Source organism: Branchiostoma belcheri, unplaced genomic scaffold (assembly GCF_001625305.1).
Source record: "Branchiostoma belcheri isolate BF01 breed outbred unplaced genomic scaffold, Haploidv18h27 scaffold15, whole genome shotgun sequence".
Classification (NCBI taxonomy): Eukaryota; Metazoa; Chordata; class Leptocardii; order Amphioxiformes; family Branchiostomatidae; genus Branchiostoma; species Branchiostoma belcheri.
Genome location: NW_017802935.1, coordinates 446234 through 460505, shown reverse-complemented (window position 1 = coordinate 460505; position 14272 = coordinate 446234). Strand labels below are relative to the sequence as shown.

The 14272-nt window shown below is 40.9% G+C and overlaps 2 protein-coding genes across 2 annotated transcripts in view; one reads left to right on the top strand and one right to left on the bottom strand.

The window, feature by feature from the left end:
- LOC109465163 overlaps positions 1–117 on the top strand; it is a 24402-nt gene extending 24285 nt beyond the window's left edge. Inside the window, exon 22 of the mRNA XM_019762310.1 lies at positions 114–117. Coding sequence (XP_019617869.1) covers positions 114–117 — 4 coding nt within the window. The remainder of the gene's footprint in view (positions 1–113) is intronic.
- Positions 118–228: 111 nt separating this feature from the next.
- LOC109465354 overlaps positions 229–14272 on the bottom strand; it is a 33009-nt gene continuing 18965 nt past the window's right edge. Inside the window, exons 6-15 of the mRNA XM_019762566.1 lie at positions 9092–9154; positions 8610–8672; positions 8022–8084; positions 7458–7520; positions 7012–7074; positions 6448–6510; positions 5585–5647; positions 5112–5174; positions 4611–4717; positions 229–4159 (exon numbers count right to left, since the gene is read on the bottom strand). Coding sequence (XP_019618125.1) covers positions 453–4159; positions 4611–4717; positions 5112–5174; positions 5585–5647; positions 6448–6510; positions 7012–7074; positions 7458–7520; positions 8022–8084; positions 8610–8672; positions 9092–9154 — 4318 coding nt within the window. The 3' untranslated portion in view covers positions 229–452. The remainder of the gene's footprint in view (positions 4160–4610; positions 4718–5111; positions 5175–5584; positions 5648–6447; positions 6511–7011; positions 7075–7457; positions 7521–8021; positions 8085–8609; positions 8673–9091; positions 9155–14272) is intronic.

The following is a 14272-nucleotide window of genomic DNA, read 5'->3' as shown; positions in this document are numbered from 1 at the left end:
GAGTGCAAAAAAGAAACCCCGATTTAAAAAAATAAAATAAAAACACGCCAAAAATGACCCCAAAAACCCAAACCTCTACTTTGAGAGCAACAAATCACTACATTCATGTCTAGCTAGACCTTACCTACACATGTATTCGTTGGATTCCTGTCTGGGAACTCGGCAGGGTAATAAGATATTGCTGATGAAGTTCGAATTTTCATAGTAACTAACTAAATGTATCGATCTCTACGTACGCATCTGTAGGGGTATAGCCACACCCTTCGGCGTAACACGCCAGATATGTTACAGATTACATTTGTACTATTTAGAGCCCAACAATCCGATGTGATTGCGCTAAATTCTTAGGCCTATAATCTGCTCCCTTTACAAAATGTTGCATAGTAAAAGTACACCAACTTTGGTAGAGGAGTTCATACACAGCTACTAAGAATGGGGCATGTTTGTACTGATTACTCAGCTGCGGTTCCGAGCATCTGTTCCATCTGTTTCTTCTTAAAGAAATATTCGATGGCCTTTTTGTAATCACCAAGGTCTCTCCAAGTGGCGCACAAGTTGTTCAGCGAGCGGACAATATCAGGATGGGCACTGTCCTTCCCATAGATACTCCGCCTCATCTCTAATGACTTCTCGTAAAAGCTGACCGCCCTTCTGTAGTCACCGAGATTTCTCCAGGCGTTACCCAAGTTGTTAAGTGAGGCGGCAATACTAGAATGTTCAGTGCCCTCGCCATAGATACTCTGCATCATCTGTAGTGACTGTTCGTGATAGCTGATCGCCTTTCTATAATCCCCAAGCTTGCTCCAGGCGTTACCCAAGTTGTTAAGTAAGGCGGCAATATCAGAATGCTCAGTGCTCTCGCCATAGATACTCCGCCTCATCTGTAGTGACTGATCGTAATAGCTGACCGCCTTCCTGTAATCCCCAAGCTCGCTACAGGCGGTACCCAAGTTGTTAAGTGAGTCGGCAATATCAGAATGTTCAGTACCCTCCCCATAGATACTCCGCCTCATCTGTAGTGACTGTTCGTGATAGCTGACCGCCTTCCTGTAATCCCCAAGCTTGCTCCAAGCGGCACCCAAGTTGTTAAGTGAGTCGGCAATATCAGAATGTTCAGTATCCTCGCCATAGATACTATGCTTCATCTGCAGTGACTGTTCGTGATAGCTGACCGCCTTCCTGTAATCCCCGATATTGCACGAGGCGTTACCCAAGTTGTTAAGTGAGGCGGCAATATCAGAATGTTCAGTGCCCTCGCCATATATACTCCGCTTCATCTGTAGTGACTGTTCGTAATAGCTGATAGCCTTCTTGTAATCCCCAAGGTTACTCCAGGCGGAACCCAAGTTGTTAAGTGAGGCGGCAATATCAGAATGCTCAGTGCCCTCGCCATATATTCTCCGCTCCATCTGTAGCGACTGTTCGTAATAGCTGACTGCCTTCCTGTAATCCCCAAGGTCACTCCAGGCGTTACCCAAGCTGTTAAGTGAGGCGACAAGATCAGAATGTTCAGTAGTCTCGCCATAGATACTCCGCCTCATCTGAAGTGACTGTTCGTGATAGCTAACCGCCTTCCTGTAATCCCCAAGGTTGCCCCAGGCATTACCCAAGTTGTTAAGTGAGTGGGCAATATCAGAATGTTCAGTACCCTCACCATAGATACTCTGCCTCATCTGCAGTGACTGTTCGTGATAGCTGACCGCCTTCCTGTAATCCCCAAGGTTTCTCCAGGCGATACCCAAGTTGTGAAGTGATTTGGCAATATCAGAATGTTCAGTACCCTCGCCATAGATACTCCGCATCATCTGTAGTGACTGTTCGTAATAGCTGACCGCCTTCCTGTAATTCCCAAGGTCGTCCCATGCGCTACCCAGGTTGTTAAGTGAGGCGGCAATATCAGAATGTTCAGTGCCTTCGCCATAGATACTCCGCCTCATCTGTAGTGACTGTTCGTAATAGCTGACCGCCTTCCTGTAATCCCCAAGGTCACTCCAGGCCGTACCCAAGTTGTTAAGTGAGGCGGCAATACCAGAATGTTCAGTGCCCTCGCCATAGATACTCCGCTCCATCTGTAGTGACTGTTCGTGATAGCTTACCGCCTTTCTGTAATCCCCAAGGTCACTCCAGGCCATACCCAAGTTGTTAAGTGAGGTGGCAATATCAGAATGTTCAGTGCCTTCGCCATGTATACTCCGCCTCATCTGTAGTGACTGTTCGTAATAGCTGACCGCCCTCCTGTAATCCCCAAGGTTTCTCCAGGCGTTACCCAAGTTGTTGAGTGAGGCCGCAATATAAGAATGTTCAGTACCCTCGCCATAGATACTCCGCTCCATCTGTAGTGACTGTTCGTGATAGCTTACCGCCTTCCTGTAATCCCCAAGGTTGCTCCACGCCTCACCCAAGTTGTTAAGTGAGGCCGCAATATAAGTAGAATGTTCAGTACCCTCGCCATAGATACTCCGCTCCATCTGTAGTGACTGTTCGTGATAGCTGACCGCCTTTCTGTAATCCCCAAGGTTGCTCCAAGCATTACCCAAGTCGTTAAGTAATTTCATAACATTCCTGTCTACAGTGTATTTGCCATGCGGAGATAGATAATTGTCTAGTGCCTGTTCTGTGTATGTCTTAAAATTTTGGAAATCGCACAGACTTTCGAATACTTTAGCTTTCAGTTTTGGAGAATCGTCATAGAAGATTGAAGACTCTTCAAAAGGCTGATAAGGGCCAGCCAGCTGTGAAAGAAGGCGTTTTAGTGGTCTCTCTGTGTAATAATACCTTAATAGCTGCTTTGTATTCGAGACGTAAAACACTTTCTTCAACGCCTCCCCAATTTCCGTTTCGATTGACACAGACGACAAGGCTGACATATTTTCAACCTGACCACGATTGCTCATGTAAGTCCGCAGCCTTAGTTCTGCTGAGATACTGACCATGACCAGTAAGTGGTGTGCATTCTCACTACTGATGACTCCACTGTTTTTCATCACTTGAATAGTCTCCCAGATAGTGGTTAGCTGTATGTTATGACGTAGCGCCCAAAAGGACACTGCAAGGCTCGAAAATCGATACAAATCTTTCTTTACATTCATCAGACTAGCAGTGAGAGTCTGATGTTGAAAGATCGATACATTATCAACCAGTACAGTATTTGCCATCAACAGCGGAACTCTCCTATCACTTTCTAAAAGTTGCTGAGTCCACAAAGACCTATACTCACTGACCAAGCCCTGCTCTCCTGTGATAAAAGTCACATTTCCCAATATACTGGCGAGATGGTAGCCTTTCGTTAAATGGAACGTAAGATCGTCTTTCAGAATGTTGGTCATATTACTTGGTGTGCGGATGAGTTCGCTTGTTCCTGTGCTGTTTCTTCCCCTACCCAATGGAGTCTTGCATGCATGCGGCATGGCTCCATCGAACGCAAAACCGCGCGGTGTTACAGAGTCATAAAACCAGTTGTCCAGGGGGTCGTCTGAGTAGAAATCATTCAGAGACTTAATCGCCATGGCCGGGAGAATGGTTTCTCCCAGATTGATCACTTTGAGATGCAGATAATGAGTGAGGTTGCGGAAATAGGTGACATTATGCTCGGTTTCCTCCTCTACCAAAATGGCGAACTCCAGATCAGAGTATGGGGTGACCAATCCCGTGGCCTGTGAACCCATACCTATCATGGCGTACTTACAGGGAGGGGGACCCATCACCTTAATACATTCATCTACAAGACCACCTATAAACATATTACGCTGACCAACAAGTGCCTGAAACAAAGCTTTGATTGCTTCCACTCTCTTCATTTCCACTTCTTTTATCTTTGGGTCCTCGTCATCAAGACTATATGGATCTATCTCAGAGTCATTGTCAATTCTTTTAATTTCTGTTTCTACGTAGTCCCTATCAGCCTCCAACATAGATTTGTGCTTCTCTGTATCATCATTGTCTACCTTCTGTTCAATCTTCAGGACTTCCCTCACAAATACTTGAGTTATTTCCTGTATAGTTTCCTCCGCATCTTCTCTCCTAGCTCTTACCAGTGCTGCGTTACAGAGTGCTGCAGCCTTGGTGAAGTCTCCCCCCTCCTTTGACTGGACTCCTCTCTTAAGATAGACGTCACTTAACCTGTACAGGGGATCTGCCTCTAGCTCTTTCTTGTGTTGACCTGTAAATAAAATGTCTAAAGGTTGTTGATGGTAATGTGACATTTTTATTTTCTTTTGATTCAAATATAAAAGTGGTATTCTATTGAAACTCTTTCGTAGATCTTTTCGCATTATTGTGGCATCGTTCATGAATAAACAATGCTAATCTACACACTTTAAGATCTTTGTGTACAGCTCAGTCATTGGTGTTACTTTTTTTCTTGATGACGATTTTACATGCATATATAGAGACACCAGGTTTGTGGTAAAATTTAATTTGTGGACAAAAACAATGAACGAGAAAAAAAAGGTACTCTTTTTACACGACCAAGTCGTTTATTTAGCTTATGTTTCGGTGACCGTCTGTCATCTTGTTAAGGGCAGACGTCGGCTAAGGAAAACACATCGTTGTGTAGAAAAAGTATCTTTACTCAGTGACTTTGAACATATTTCTTACCCAAAAACACTTACCTTTGACATGAACAGACCTGAGCGCCGATGCAAAGCTTCGCTCTGCATTGTCCAGGTCTCCAGTCTGCAGGGCTTTGAAGCCATTTTGTAGATGTTCTTCGTATATACTGTGACAAATATAATTATGATATGATATAAACGACACCGTAAAATAACCTGTATTTTGCATGTTTTATATTCGTGTACGAATGTGCTTGCTATCTAATGCTCATAAATACATGTGAATAAAATAAAAGAAATAAACGACAAACCATTACAAAATGTACTCATGCTAATCATACCTATTTTAGGGCAAAGCATTTATCCAAGTAAACATAAACTATTTCAAGTATCACAAATATCAAGTGTATATCAATATCAATTGTAAATTTAAAGAAATTCAAATCCATGCATAACATTATAGAACTTCAAACTTGTCATATCGTCGATATACTAGTATGTGCCGGGGATAAAAACGCAAAAGGCCCTTTTACACTTGTCTAATACGAGTGAGTGACAAACCTGTCATCGTCGTCCTGTGTTGTCACGCTGCTGTTTGTGACTTCACTCTGACTTGTTGCCATTCTGTAAAGAATCAGCTAATTGTCATAATCACATATCCTTAAAAGTTTTTAATGAATGGATAATGACCCGTCCCGAGGTGCATATGGTGTCATATGGTGGGGTCACATCTAGGCTGGATCTTTCCAGAGCTCCCTTAACTGTCTCAACCGAGTTCAAAACTGCTTACAAAATTATATTGGGAGCTGTGAAGCATTTCACAGTCAGCCAACTAAATCACACACTCATTTACATGACATTGTACTTAAAATCACAATTCTGAATTACTCAAAATTAAGAACAGTATTTAACAACAATTGAAATCTAAAAAAAACCCGTGCTGCACAATCCGGCTGTATTTGAATCATTCAGCAGTCTAGCAAAGTAGGGAATCGCTGAATTACACTTGTTGTTAATGCGGGTAAGTGACAAACCTGTCATCGCCGTCCTGTGTTGTCACACTGCTGTTGGAGACTTCACTCTGTCTTGTAGCCATTCTGTAAAGAATCAGCTAATTGTCATAATCTCATATCCTTTAATGAAGGGTTAATGACCCGCTCTGAGGTGTATATGTCATCCTGTGAAAAGTTGTATGTGAACATGAACTCGCAATTCAGCTCATAACCTGCGATGAGTTTGCATCGCGTAATAAACCATTCTAATGGTGCCATAAGGTGGGATCACATCAGGGCTTTCCAGATCTAGAGCTCCCTTAACTGCCTTCACCCTGTTCAAAACTGTCTACAAAATAATGTTGGGAGCTGTAAAGCATTTCACAGTCTGCCAACTGAATTACTCACTCATTTAGTAATACATGACATTGTACATAAAATCACAATTCTGACTTACACCAAATATACTCACAATTAATATGATTTTGTTTGATTTATGCTTGTGAGATAATTTCCATTGATATGCAAATTCCTTTCGCTTTAACTTATTTTTTTTGGTTGGATTCTTTATGTTACCTTATGATTTATTTCACACCTGTATATAGTGATTATTTTCTTCTTATTTATTATTGTATTTTATCCTCAGTTACTTTGTATTTTACTATGTTGGGGTTTACCCCCAGGTATCATTGAAAAACGCCGACAAGGCGATATGTATCACCTGGATAAATAAATGAAATAAATAAAATAAAATAAAAATTACGAACAGTATTTAACAACAATTGAAATCTAAAAAAAAAAATCCCCCTATATTAGCCTGTTTTTTATCATTCAGCAGTCTAGCAAAGTAGGAAACTGGTGAATTACATACGTACACTTGTTGTTAATACGAGTGAGTAACAAACCTATCATCGCCGTCCTGTGTTGTCACGCTGCTGTTGGAGACTTCGCTCTGCCTTGTAGCCATTCTGTAAAGAAACAGCTTTTTGTCATAATCGCATATCCTTAAAAGCTTTCAATGAATCTACCCAGAGCTCCCTCTCTAATTAGGCCCCGTTCATGATTGGATATCTGTTGCGAATTGATTCGATTTAAGAAATAAGTTTTTAGTGTTCGGTTAATGACACACCCCAAGGTGTTAATTGTGTCATATGGTGGGTGACATCTGGGCTGGATCTTTCCAGAGCTCCCTTAACTGCCTCAACCGAGTTCAAAACTGCTTACAAAATTATGTTGGGAGCCAACTGTGAAGCATTTCACAGTCTGTAAACTGAATTACACACTCCTTTATATTTACTTAAAATCACAATTTTTAATTACAATAAAAATACTCATAACTACAAACAGCATTTAACAACAATTGGAATCTTAATGCTGCTCAATCAAGCTGTATTCGAATCATTCAGCAGTGTAGCAAAGTAGGGAACTTGTCAATTACACTTGTTACCTAATACGAGTAAGAGACAAACCTGTCATCGCCGTCCTGTGTTGTCACGCTGCTGTCTGAGACTTCACTCTGGCTTGTAGCCATTCTGTAAAGAAACAGATAATTGTCATAATCGCATATCCTTAAAAGTTTTTAATGAATGGATAATGACCCACCCCGAGGTGAATATGGTGTCATATGGTGGGGTCACATCTAGGCTGGATCTTTCCAGAGCTCCCTTAACTGTCTCAACCGAGTTCAAAACTGCTTACAAAATTATGTTGGGAGCCAACTGCGAAGCATTTCACAGTCTGCCAGCTCAATTACACACTCATTTACATGTACTTAAAATCACAATTCTGAATTAAACTAAAAATACTCATAATTACGAACAGTATCAATTAGGCTGTATTCGAATCATTCAGCAGTCTAGCAAAGTAGGGGATTGGTGAATTACAAACTTGTAGTTAATACGAGTAAGTAACAAACCTGTCATCGCCGTCCTGTGTTGTCACACTGCTGTTGGAGACTTCACTCTGGCTTGTAGCCATTCTGTAAAGAAACAGATAATTGTCATAAAATATAGTTTTAATGAAGGGTTAATGACCCGCTTTGAGGTGTATATGTCATCCTGTGAAAAGTTGTATGTGAACTCGCAATTCAGCTCATAACCTGCGATGAGTTTGTATCGCATAATAAACCATTCTAATGGTGCCATAAGGTGGGATCACATCAGGGCTTGCCAGATCTAGAGCTCCCTTAACTGCCTCCACCCTGTTCAAAACTGCTTACAAAATTATGTTGGGAGCTAGCTGTGAAGCATTTCACAGTCTGCCAACTGAATTACACACTCATTTACTTGAATGTACTTCAAATCACAAATCTGAATTACACTAAAATACTCAAAATTAAGAACAGTATTTAACAACAATTATTGAAATCTTAAAAACCCTCCGTGCTGCACAATTAGGCTGTATTCGAATCATTCAGCAGTCTAACAAAGTAGGAAACTGGTGAATTATACTTGTTGTCTGATACGAGTGAGTGACAAACCTGTCATCGCCGTCCTGTGTTGTCACTCTGCTGTCTGAGACTTCACTCTGTCTCGTAGCCATTCTGTAAAAAAACAGCTAATTGTAATAATCGCATATTTTTTAATATAGGGTTAATAAAGACCCGCCCCGAGGTGTTAATGGTGTCATATAGTGGGTGAAATCTGGGCTGGATCTTTTCAGAGCTCCCTGCTAATTGTAATAATCGCATATCCTTAAAAGTTTTTAATGAATGGATAATGACCCGTCCCGAGGTGCATATGGTGTCATATGGTGGGGTCACATCTAGGCTGGATCTTTCCAGAGCTCCCTTAACTGTCTCAACCGAGTTCAAAACTGCTTACAAAATTATGTTGGGAGCCAACTGTGAAGCATTTCACAGTCAGCCAACTTAATTACACACTCATTTACATGACATTGTACTTAAAATCACAATTCTGAATTACACTAAAAATACTCATAATTACGAACAGCATTTAACAACAATTTAAATCTTAAAAAGTCCTCTGTGCTGCACAATCCGACTGTATTCGAATCATTCAGCAGTCTAGCAAGTCTAACTTGTTGTTAATACGAGTGAGTGACAAACCTGTCATCGCCGTCCTGTGTTGTCACGCTGCTGTTTGTGACTTCACTCTGGCTTGTAGCCATTCTGTAAAAAAACAGATAATTTTCATAATCGCATATCCTTAAAAGTTTTTAATGAATGGATAATGACCCGTCCCGAGGTGCATATGGTGTCATATGGTGGGGTCACATCTAGGCTGGATTTTTCCAGAGCTCCCTTAACTGTCTCAACCGAGTTCAAAACTGCTTACAAAATTATGTTTGGAGCTGTGAAGCATTTCACAGTCAGCCAACTGAATCACACACTCATTTACATGACATTGTACTTCAAATCACAATTCTGAATTACACTAAAAATACCCATAATTACAAACAGCATTTAACAACAATTGAAATCTAAAAAAATCCCCCGTGCTGCACAATCAGGCTGTATTATAATCATTCAGCAGTCTATCAAAGTAGGGAACTGGTGAATTGCACTTAAAATACGAGTAAGTGACAAACCTGTCATCGCCGTCCTGTGTTGTCACGCTTCTGTTTGTGACTTTTCTCTGGCTTGTAGCCATTCTGTAAAGAATCAGATAATTGTCATAAACGCATATCTTTAAAATCTTTGAATGATGCTGCCCAAAACCCCCTAGCCTGCCTCAACCCAGTTCAAACCCGCTTACAAAATCTTGTTTGGAGTGACTTGTACGCTACCTTTTTGGCCAACAACTACTCTCAGATAGGCGTAATGTTACAAGCCTGGCTTTTTTTTCAAGTCTAAGGTCAACAAACATCTGGCATCAATGGCTGTACAGTAACCCAAAACTTGTTTAGTGGTGAATCATGAAGTAAATAATGAAAAAAAATACAGACAGAACCGCCATTCGAGCCCAGCGTCAGTGGACTTACCAGTGAGTCAGGGGATTCCCCTACCATTACCTGGTAACACGTGATGCATTCCAAAAGGTGTTTTTGCCAAACTATGCTTTGTAATACAACAGGGCAGGCTTCCCATTTCGTTGCATTCCAAATCTTGGCATAGCATTAATTGGACTATGGACTGTTCTAACGTGGCTGACCACGCTGTCGAGTCGTGTTGTCATGTTTAGATACCGTAGAACTGCCTTCTTAGATTGACCAATATAATGTCGGGGTATCGTACTTTCTCTGGCGTACATTGCGGCACGTAGTCAGCATGCATGTATAACGTAATGTATAACACCATTTTCAGTCTTCTTAGGCCGGTGTTGTTCTCAATACAGCTAAGGGCGAAGTATAAAAGCCTTATTGCAGGACAATTTGTACATCTGTTCTTCGTGTTTTCAACGGGCTTCTTAGATTGACCAATATAATGTCAGGGTATCGTACTTCTTCTGGCGTACATTGCGGCACGCAGCCAACATATAATGTTACACACCTCAGTTTTCAGTCTTCTTAGCCCGGTGTTGTTCTCAATACTTCTAAAGGATGAAGCCATAGCCTATTGCAGGGCAATCTGTAGATCTGTTCTTCGTGTTTTCAACGGGCTTCTAGGACTGCCCAGTAATAATGTCGGGGTATCGTACTTTTTCTATATTACATTGCGGCGCGTAGTCAACAAACATGTATAACGTAAACATTACATGCCTTTTTCAGTCTTCTTAGCCCAGTGTTGTTCTCATTACTTCTAAGGATGAAGGGTAAAGGCCTTATTGCAGGACAATCTGTTAATCTGTTCTTCGTGTTTTCAACGGGACGGGCGTCTTAGATTGACCAGTAATAATGTCGGGGTATCGTACTTTCAAGTTTCTGGAGTACATTACGGTACGTTAGTCAACATATGATAACGTTACATACGTTTTTCAGTCTTCGCAGGCCGGTGTTGTTCTCATTACTTCTAAGGGTGAAGAATAATAGCCTTATTGCAGGACAAAAAACACTCCTGATCCTCGGGTTGCAGGTAAAAGTAGTGGTTCCTACCAGCGACTGGCACCGCGAAAGCGGAAGTGTCCAGGTATGACCTCACCTGTTCAGCGGGAGTTTCCGGAATGTTCCATTGACAAACGATAGGGGGTATAGTAGGGTTAGTTGCCTTTTGTTCAACTCGTATGGTTGCTCGTATTTTTACATACGCTGGACCTTAGTTGAGTCGATTTGATTTATTGAACTGTATATAAACAAATACATAGCCAGGACTGCCCAACTAACCGGGGGCTATTATGAATAATAATAATAATAACCTTTATTGTACATTCATGCCCTATCGGGTATGAAATGGGTAATATACATGTCGTAGTACAAACAGCTCTAAAACTACTCTAATACAGAGGTTCGGCTTCTTCTCGTTTCTTTGTGATGTTAAAAATATAATTTGAAATGGGTTTAAGGGCTAGCCCTCATAACAGGACAGTTCAGATACATCAACGTACGACATGTATTATGTAACAGATGAGTTAAGTACGGAGGCTGCCTGCATCTCAATTCTCAAATATCAATAAGAGTTCCACGACCTCGTACCTCGTACTCGCACAGGTTATCATGTCTGACGAATTATAAATGTTTTCATTGATTATGCAAATAAGTACTTATTTGCATAAAATCATACCAATTGATAATACCCTCCAGCCTATGATAGTCTTATCTTAACAAAGAAAGCTATGTTAGTATTTCCTCATGAATCATGCAAATGATGTTCTTACCTAAATAAGTTGCGTTCAATGATGTTCACCTTCATTTCCAAATGTGTCAGTATGAAATTATTATCAGTTGTCATTATTAAATTATTGATGCACATTAGATCCTGCGCTGAAAAATTGTCCTTAGATTATTTCAAGCACCATTTAAGCTACCTACATACCAAAGATGATGACGATCTGTCGACTGGATCTCGAGATATCCTCCCTCAAATATTTTCAAACAAACCATAGTTGTAGTATCATAACAAGCTGCTAGAGGCCCCAAATCTAGTCATTTTGGGGTCTCATCAAGGCCTTCCTACCTACCCACCTACCACTCATGACAATCCTTCTTAAGTTATCGTGCTGACTCACATACACACAATGACACATACACACACACAAACGCTACCAACACATAATCTAATAGCGAAGGTATGTTTCCGCTACAGCAACATAATTAAATTAATATCATAACGCGACACAAGTACAGTGCAGTTACAAATTTAATGCAAATCAAACAACATGGAAGAAAAATGTTTATAAGAAGCAGAAAGGTCGTGACATTTACCTTTCAAGCGTGTGAACAGATTCATTTAAAATAAAACATTCAAAATGTACACATCACTACTCGTTTGGGTATTAGGTTATTTTTGATGTGTTTTAGGCTTTTTAAATCGTTTTTTATTGCACTGGCTTTTTTGGCGGGGGGGATGATTTCTTTTGAACTGGAAATTGCTTTGGGGGGGATTAAGAAACCCTGCTAAAAAAGCCTAAAACACGCCAAAAAAAACTCACAACCCTTAATTCTTGGAGAGCAAAAAATCACTACATACATGTTTTTCTAGACTTATCCTACACGTGACGTATGTGATTGATTGCTGTAAGGGGACTGTTCATGACATGGATGTGCGGATCGCACAGGCATGGAGTGCTCTTCACTCATTACATAAGATTTGTAGTAGTAGTGATTGGTTTATTTCATTCTCACAGTAAAAAAAACCACAGTTTCGCAGCGCGCAAAATTGCGCGCTGAATTACACTGGTTATACAATAGTTAACTCATGAATTACTGATATTCAATCACTAAAAAATTATTACACGGAAATTCGCCAGGTATTTGAAATTACTCATATTTGAATAAAAGTTACTGTACTTACGATCAACTAGTTAATAATACTTTACATCGTGCGGAATATATTCTCGGAGCAATCATCAATAAAATATCTGTCATTATTACAATAAAGGCTAAAAATTCATTTTTAAGAAGATTAAAACCACAGTCAGCAGGCATAAAAAACTATTTACAATATTTCGGTAAACGACTAAGACATATTAAGTAGTGCTACCATGTAAGGTATAGGACTTTATTTGGAAAGCGCCCATTAGAAAACAAACTAAGATCAAAGTGTTTAAGGCATGTATTGAAATAATTCTTTTGTATGGGTCAGAATCATGAATATGTCACATTCTAGAAAACTAAACGGAACATACACGAAGATGTTGCGAGTGGTTTTCAATACACCATGGTGGAAACATACTACTAATGAACAGTTATACGGTCCGCTACCAAATGTAACTTCAGCAGTCAAATGTCGACGACTTAGCTTGGCCGGTCATGTAGTACGTAGTGAAGAACCAGCCAGTAGGCTTCTACTCTGGAACCCTGATACCGGTAAGAGAAGAGTTGGACGCCCAAACATAACAGTTAAGAAACTTATTGAAACCGAAACTGGCTTGGAGGGACATGAACTTTTCTCAGTGATGTATAACAAGCAGTTGTGGCGAGCTAACTTTGTATGCTCCACCTCTACTATGGAGGATGAATGATGATGATGATGATGAAGGGGACCCATCGGCAGGGTAATACGATATTGCTGATGAAGTTCGATTTTCATCTTTTTTAACTAAAAGTGTGGATCTCTACATACATTACAGATTACATGTGTAGTATTAGTGTCCCACAGTCCAACGTGATTGGGCTGTATTACTAGACATTTAATCTGCATGTTGCATACTAAAAGTACACCGACTTTGGTAGAGGAGGTAATTCACAGCTACTACGAATGGGAAATGTTTGTACTGCTTACTCAGCTGCGGTTCCGATCATCTGTTCCATCTGTTCCTTCTTATCGAAATATTCAATGGCCTTTTTGTAATCGCCAAGGTCTCTCCAGGCGGCGCACAAGTTGTTCAGCGAGCGGACAATAGCAGGATGGGCACTGTCCTCCCCATAGATGCTCCGCTTCATCTCTAGTGACTGTTCGTAATAGCTGACCGCCTTCCTGTAATCCCCAAGTTTGCCCCAAGCAGTACCCAAGTTGTTAAGCGAGGCGGCAATATGAGAATGCTCAGTGTCCTCGCCATAGATACTCCGCCTCATCTGTAGTGACTGTTCGTAATAGCTGACCGCCTTCCTGTAATCCCCAAGGTTGCTCCAGGCGTTACCCAAGTTGTTAAGTGAGGCAGCCATATTAGAATGCTCAGTGCCCTCGCCAAAGACACTCCGCGTCATCTGTAGCGACTGTTCGTAATAGCTGACCGCCTTCCTGTAATCCCCAAGGTTGCTCCAGGCGTTACCCAAGTTGTTAAGTGAGGCGGCAATATCAGAATGTTCAGTGCCCTCGCCATAGATACTCTGCCTCATCTGTAGTGACTGTTCGTGATAGCTGACCGCCTTTCTGTAATCCCCAAGGTTGCTCCAAGCATTACCCAAGTCGTTAAGTAAGTTGATAACATTCCTGTTTACAGTGTATTTGCCATGCTTAGATAGATAAATATCTAGGGTTTGCTCAGTGTATGTCTTAAAATTTTGGAAATCGCACAGAAGTTTGAATACTTCAGCTTTCAGTTCTGGAGAATCATCATAGAAGATTGAAGACTCTTCAAAACGCTGACGAGGGTCAGTCAGCTTGGAAAAAAGGTGTTTTAGTGGTCTTTCTGTGTAATAATACCTTAATAGCTGCTTTGTATTCGAGACGTAAAACACTTTCTTCAACGCCTCCCCAATAGCCGTTTCGGTTGACATAGACGACAAGGCTGA